The 7786-nt window shown below is 40.3% G+C and overlaps 1 protein-coding gene across 1 annotated transcript; it reads left to right on the top strand.

Moving 5' to 3' along the window:
- Positions 1-6672: 6672 nt before the first annotated feature.
- Positions 6673-7548, top strand: LOC109774692 (probable E3 ubiquitin-protein ligase ATL44). Its single transcript, XM_020333456.3, has one exon. It carries the CDS (start codon positions 6750-6752, stop codon positions 7377-7379), a length of 630 nt encoding a protein of 209 aa, XP_020189045.1. The 5' UTR covers positions 6673-6749; the 3' UTR covers positions 7380-7548.
- Positions 7549-7786: the final 238 nt, after the last annotated feature.

Below are 7786 nucleotides of genomic sequence, written 5' to 3'. Positions count from 1 at the left end.
TAGTTTTGGTAACAACGCATATAGAGGAAACTTTAATCCTAGGCCTTATCCTAGTAATTCCTCTAATAATTATGGTAATTCATACAACAATTCTTATGGAAATTTTAATAAGATGCCCTCTGAATTTGAGACTAGTGTTAAAGAGTTTATGAATTCGCAAAAGAATTTCAATGCTTTGCTTGAAGAGAAATTGCTTAAAGTTGATGAATTGGCTAGGAACGTTGATATAATTTCTCTTGATGTTGATTCTTTAAAGCTTAGATCTATTCCTCCTAAGCATGATATCAATGAGTCTCTCAAAGCCATGAGAATTTCCATTGATGAGTGCAAAGAAAGAACCGCTAGGATGCGTGCTAAGAGAGATTGCTTTGTGAAAGCGTGTTCTTCAAATTTCTATGAAAATAAAGATGAAGATCTAAAAGTTATTGATGTGTCCCCTATTAAATCTTTGTTTTGCAATATGAATCTTGATAATGATGGGACTGAATATGATCCACCTTTACCTAGAAGGCGTTCCAAAAATTCGGAGTTTTTATATCTTGATGCTAAATTTGATAAAAGTGGGATTGAAGAAATCAAAACGTTAGATGTTGATAAACCCACTATTTTGGATTTCAAGGAATTTAATTATGAAAATTGCTCTTTGATAGATTGTATTTCCTTGTTGCAATCCGTGCTAAATTCTCCTCATGCTTATAGTCAAAATAAAGCGTTTACTAAACATATCGTTGATGCCTTGATGCAATCTTATGAAGAAAAACTTGAGTTGGAAGTTTCTATCCCTAGAAAACTTTATGATGAGTGGGAACCTACTATTAAAATTAAGATTAAGGATCATGAGTTCTATGCTTTATGTGATTTGGGTGCTAGTGTTTCCACTATTCCCAAAACTTTGTGCGATTTGCTAGGTTTCCGTGATTTTGATGATTGCTCTCTAAACTTGCACCTTGCGGATTCCACTATTAAGAAACCTATGGGAAGAATTAATGATGTTATTATTGTTGCAAATAGGAACTATGTGCCCGTAGATTTTATCGTTCTTGATATAGATTGCAATCCTTCATGTCCTATTATTCTTGGTAGACCTTTCCATAGAACGATTGGTGCAATTATTGATATGAAGGAAGGGAATATTAGATTCCAATTTCCATTAAAGAAAGGCATGGAACACTTCCCTAGGAATAAAATAAAAGTACCATATGAATCTATCATGAGAGCCACTTATGGATTGCCTACCAAAGATGGCAATACCTAGATCTATCCTTGCTTTTATGCCTAGCTAGGGGCGTTAAACGATAGCGCTTGTTGGGAGGCAACCCAATTTTATTTTTAGTTTTTTTTCTTTTTGATTCTGTTTAGGAATAAATATTTGTTCTAGCCTCTGGTTAGATGTGTTTTTATGTTTTAATTAGTGTTTGTGCCAAGTTAAACCTATAGGATCTTCTTGGATGATAGTTATTTGATCTTGCAGAAATTTCCAGAAACTTTCTGTTCATGAAAATAATTGTTAAAAATCACCAGAACGTGATAAAATATTGATTCAAATTGCTTCTAATCAATAAACAAATTGCATAGGTCGTCCTATTTTGGCTGATTTTTTGGAGTTCCAGAAGTTTGCGTTAGTTACAGATTACTACAGACTGTTCTGTTTTTGACAGATTCTGTTTTTCGTGTGTTGTTTGCTTATTTTGATGAATCTATGGCTAGTAAAATAGTTTATAAACCATAGAGAAGTTGGAATAAAGTAGGTTTAACACCAATATAAATAAAGAATGAGTTCATTAATGGTCGCCGCTCCTGCCACCGTGCCCCCTATTATGTGTAGTTTAGATGTTGTAATTTAGTTGTATTAATTTGGATGTGTAGTTAATTTAGTTGTTGTAATTTAGTTGTATTAATTTAGATGTGTAGTTTAGATTTTTTTTTGGTGATATTATTGTTGAATATGCAAATGTTTGTATATTCATATGCAAAGAATATGTCAATTTTTTCATACAATTTTTATGATTTTTTTCTGTTGTAATTTTGTTCATAGAATTTTTATGATTTTTTTTCTGTTGTAATTTGTTCATAGAATTTTTATGATTTTTCTTTTGTTCATAGAATTTTCTTTGTCAATTTATGTATATGTTCATATTGTGTATGTATAGGAAAATTGTGTATGATCAAAGTCATTTATGTATATGTTCATATTTAGAAGAAAAAGAAGGAGAGAAAAAAGGAAAATAAGAAGAGGAAGAAGGAGAAGAAGAAGAAGAATAAGAAGAAGAGGAGAGGAAGAAGAGGAGAAATGAATAAGAAGATGAAAAATAAGAAAAAAAAGAGGAGAAGAAGAAGGAATAGAGGAGAAGAAGAAGAAATAGAATAATAAATAGAATAATATATTATTCTATTTCTTCTTCTTCTCCTCTTTTTTTTCTTTTTTTTCTTCGATCTCCTCCTCTATTCCTTTCTTCTTCTCCTCTTTTTTTCTTCTTCTTCCTCTTCTTATTTTTTTATCTGGTATGTCGTTGTCGATATACCCCCCTCCCCGATAACTTTTAGTAAGTACTACTTAGATAGTGTTTAATAGAATTAGTTAGAAAAATAATAGAACTAGTTAAACTAGTTTATTTTTAGTAAGTACTACTTTATTCTATTTGTAGTAAGTGCTTAGTAGTTGAACTAGTTGATTTAATAAAACAAGTTTATTTTACTATAGAATTAGTTTATTTTTAGCAAGAAAACTAATAGAACTAGTTTATTTTTTTAGTTAAAGCAATTATTCCCGCATCGACGTCGACGATGCCTATCCCGCATCCTCGTCGTCGACTCGGCGGAGGAGGCCGGCTTGATCAGAGGGGCCATGTCTGGGATTGGGCTCCGCCGGGCTGGTTTTGGGAGGTGCTACCTTCCGGGGGGCGTAGGTTGGTGAGGAGCTAGCCCGTCGTTGGCCCGATCCTTGTTTGGTGGCGGTCGCGTGGGCCAATGACGGTGCTGAGGCTTCCGGACACCGCGGAGGTGGTATGTCACCGTGTCAGCGAGGAGGACGAGCACGTCCGTCGCTACATGGTTGTGTAGGAGGGCAGGTTCGGCAATACCTGGCAGGTTCTTCAGGGATCTCACTGGAGCTATGATCCTGTGATGGTTCCTTCGCTTTGGGTGTCCACCGCCGCGCCGATACCCGTCGGGCGCTACGGTTCTAGCTGTACTAGCGATGCTATATGTATGATAGTATTTGAGGTGTATTAGTGATAATATTTGACGATGTACGAACGCATGGAGATGATGTAGTTTTGCTTATAATTGAATGCATCCTAATTTGAATACTACTTTATTTTGCGATTTGATTTTGCTTATTGAATGCTTAAATTGGAAAACTACTCCTACTTTGAATGCTAAAATTGGAGAGCACTATGCAAGGCGTATGCATATGATTAGTTGATAGCTTATAGGGTTTTTGTTTTCGCATAAATCTAGGAACCCCCCTCCATCATCCCCGCCGTCGTCCCCGTCACCGACCCCCTCCGACCTCGAGGTGAGACCAGCCAAATCCTTTTTTAGAAAGATAATTAAACGATATTTCGGGTTGACTTTAAGTCGGTCGAGTCTCCACCATATATGAGAGGACAGAGAATCCCGACTGTTGTCGTGGGGGTAGCTTCTCCTTCGTTCCCGTGTGCTAGACAATTTGGTGCAATGCACTCGGGAATGAAAGGAGGGGCTACCATCACCGACGGTCGCAAATGTCAGAGAGGAATCAGTGAGGGAGAGTTCCACCATATATATATGAGAGTACGAAGAATCCCGACTGTTGTCGTGGGGGTCGCTTCTCCTTCATTCCCATGTGCTAGACATTTTGGTGTAATGCACTCGGGGATGAAAGGAGGAGCGACCATCACCAACGGTCAAATGTATACACCACGTGAGCTGAGAGTTTTCAAGAAAAGACTCGACAAACCGATAGTCAACCCGTGATGAATAATAATGATCTAACTTAATTAGTTTTTTAGTACATATATTTAATTGTAGACGTTTAATATTTGAATTATGAACATAGGAAATGTCGTACTCGGACAACGAAAGTCTCCCGGGGGAGTGCAACTGGTGCCACGACGACCGAGGTCTGTGCGACAGGCCTCACCTGGACGAAGACCGGCGCTTCAGCATTAAGCTGGAGGAGACCTTCGATGTTAAAACGGTACGCAACGACGACAAGTGTTATTTTTCGTAATTAAGCACGACTTCAACTATTTCAACATGTACTTTTCATCTTTTACAATTCGACTAGCTTATCCCATGCCATGCAAGACGCTACGTCTTGGAGAGGATGGGTTTTGAAGACCATGAAAGTATGGAAACAAAGAAAATTCACCTAAGGACCCATCATGATATGGATTTTGAAGTAAATCTGTATAATTCTGAGAGCGTAACCCATTTTGGTTGCAAAAATTGGGAAGCATTTTGCAAGATGTATGGTTTTGATGAGGGTATGCTTGTCACCATGGATCTTGGTGATCCTGACATCGAGCAAGACAATATGGACATTTGGGTCCTTGTTGATACGTCTGCAATTCTACCGCTATGCGAGTTTCTCAAACATAGTTATTAGCTAATTTATATTGTTCATTTCCAAATAGTTGACAGCTTATTTCCATTGACAGCTTATTTTGATTGTTCAAACAATGTGCGGAACATGGTAGACAGAACCTACTACACCGATGGCTCTGAGTTAACTTATAAGGAGAAAACTCATCTGGTCGGATTTTGTACTGATCTTGAGAATTACAATATCTATTGTAAAACTCCTCCACATTATGGTCAATACGTGCCACTAGTGCACGTGTTGAACTACGGTAACTACTATGGAGATACCCTGGTAAGATTTTTTACTATTACGACATCCGTGCATCTTTTGCATACCTCTAAAACTAGTACATCATTGCTAACTATGAAGTTATTACTATGTTTTCAACAGATAATCCCAGAGGATTGTGTGCCTCATCTGATGTATCAGAGTGGTCGCCTTGATGTTTTGAACATACGTCCAGGTCATCCTGCGAATCTGAACTGTCCATACCGGATTTCTAAAAGAAGTGGAGACATGAAAATCAAGGAATGGAAAAATGTATGGACAGTCGTAAGGAGGTTCTTGGAAGCAAAAGGAAGCGAAGCGCAATAATTGGAGACAGGATGATCTCCATTCTTCATAATGGAGAGTCAGGGTCTATATTGTTTTATGCTATTTTACTTTAAAGAGGGTATTTAGGTCCTACCTAATACTGATGATCATGTGCCTAGAACAATTAAGTAGGGTTGGTTCGATGACTATGAGGATGATGATCGTATGACTTGTTATTCATAACGAGTAGAAGTTGTATGATGATGATTAGTAGGACTTGTTATTATGATGATGCATGATGCGGGCATGAAGAGTTATTATATATCAGTGGGTGAAATGAACATGGATTGGATTGAAGTGAAGGCAACAAGCATGTGGTGCATGTCGAAAGTAGTACTAATCCAAACTTGATCAAGTTTGGATTAATATTACTTTCGACATGCATCACATGTTGCCTTCACTTTAATCTAAGCCATGTTTAGGCATAGCAGTAGCGTTGGTAAACCAAGCACGGAAATAAGAGAGGACACTTCTCTCTGTTAGCTAGCTTACACACCCTAAATTACCCCCTAAACCACCCCCTTTCAGAAAAAAAACCTCAGCTCCTGCCACCTGCTGACGCGTGGATGCCTACTGGTCCCGGTTGGTGCCACCAACCGGAACTAAAGGCCCTCCTGCCTGGGCTCGCTGCACCGGCCACGTGGAGGCCCATCTGTCCCGGTTTGTGTAAGAACCGGGACTAAAGGCTTAGGGCATTAGTAACGACCCTTTAGTCCCGGTTCAAAAATCGGGACAGAAGGGCCTTACGAACTGGGACAATAGGCCCCTTTTCTACTAGTGGTTGCAGCATGTTCTTCATAGTGAATCCGATGCTGTGGGACATTATGCTTGCACAAAACATCAATTTTTCCCGTTGCAACACACGGGCATATGTGCTAGTACATCTTATATGGGGAAAAATTGTTAATTAAAGAAGTCAAAACGGTTTGGAAGTTTTATAATAAACTTGACTTTCTTTTGCACTAGTATATAATTTTCATGAATAGAAAACCAGCGTTGATTTCAAGGAGAAAAAAACAAAAACTATTTGCTATTATTGTCACTATTCACACTATTTTGATCGATTTTTTTTCCTTTTTAAAAAGAAGTCAACGAGATTTTTTCTTTCCATGAATTTTTTTACGAGTACAATGGCAGGTCAAGTTTATTTCAAAAATATATTCATAACAGTTTGTCTAATTCACATCTAGATGTTTTTTAAGGATGTCACATCTAAGCTCCCACAAATATATAATGCAGCAACAAGAAACTAAAAAAACTAGGACAAAAAAATAGACCACAAATAGAGTGGACATAAGGTTAGATGTGACATAATTATGTCACATCTAGATGCGTCCTAGACAGACCCTATTCATAATGTATTGACTTTTTATTTAATTACTAATGTTTTTTCCATATAGGGATGTATATATACACCCATAGACCAAAAATTCCCCTCCCACCACGTTGGGTGTGTCGTGTGTTACCGTCGACTATATAAGCTCCGCTAGACACTAGACAGAACAAGACCAGCTCGTGGTACTCATTTGTTGCCAACAAGCAAACAACACCACTTCACTCACTGCCTCGTCACTGACCGTCGACGATCATGCGCACTCCAGCGAGCCTTGTCCACTCTAGCTCTAGCACCACCGCCGCTGCCCCCAACCCAGCTGCCTCCTCATCTTCCTCGTCGGCGCCGGCGGCCATGATCTCCATCGACCCCAACATGGTGGTCATCCTGGCCTCCCTCCTCTGCGCGCTCGTCTGCCTCGCCGGCCTCGCCCTCGTCGCGCGCTGCACCTGCCGTCGCGCCCGCCGCTCTTCACCGTTCGCCAGCAATAGCATCACCATGACCTTGCCTCTTCCTCCCCGAGGCCTGAAGAAGAAGGCCATCGACGCGCTCCCCGTCACGGCAGTGAAAGAAGGGCACCAGCTGGAGGAGCAGTGCGCCATCTGCCTGGCCGACCTGGCCACCGGGGAGGAGCTCCGGGTGCTGCCGCGGTGCGGCCACTCCTTCCACGTCGCCTGCGTCGACGCCTGGCTCCGAACGTGCGCCACCTGCCCCACGTGCCGCGCCACCATCCTCGACTCGTCAGTGTCCTCCTCGTCCTGCTCGCCGCCGGCGCCACCGCTGGCAGCCCCGGGCCGGTGCCGGAGGTGCGGAGCGGCCTGTGACGGCGAGGGCGTGGCCGCTTCTGCTTCTGCTGACACGGACGAGAGCAGCTTCTTGCCGTAGCTGTCACTAGACAATGGTTGTTAGTGCAGTTCAGTTAGCTATGAATTGGCTATAGTGAAAGAAAGAAAATTAGTGTGCTTCAGTGGTAGAGTTATCATGACACTAGAATTGTATACGTATGTATTCAATAAAATATTTAAAAAATATATTTAAAATAGTATCAGTTCGATCTGGGCAAAAATCTGTCTCCAAATTGACTTGCATTATCGAGATACCACTCAGACCAGTGTTAATCGATCGATGATGTACTGTTGTACAACTACCGGCAACTGAGCTAGACCTAGTAATAGGTTACATACTACTGCTACCTCCGTCCAGGTTTACCGGTCCCGGCCCTCTTGCATTTTGAGTCAAAGTTTAACTATAGATTCAACTAGCAAAATATAATTTATGTGTAACACAAATAA

Source organism: Aegilops tauschii, chromosome 6 (assembly GCF_002575655.3).
Source record: "Aegilops tauschii subsp. strangulata cultivar AL8/78 chromosome 6, Aet v6.0, whole genome shotgun sequence".
NCBI classification, from domain to species: domain Eukaryota; kingdom Viridiplantae; phylum Streptophyta; class Magnoliopsida; order Poales; family Poaceae; genus Aegilops; species Aegilops tauschii.
The sequence above is the reverse complement of the archived record's forward strand: the minus strand, read 5'-3'. Positions and strand labels throughout refer to the sequence as shown.

What these genes read in the sequence shown, in the direction of transcription:
- LOC109774692 (XM_020333456.3), top strand. Translation starts at nt 6,750, where the DNA reads ATGCGCACTCCAGCGAGCCTTGTCCACTCTAGCTCTAGCACCACCGCC.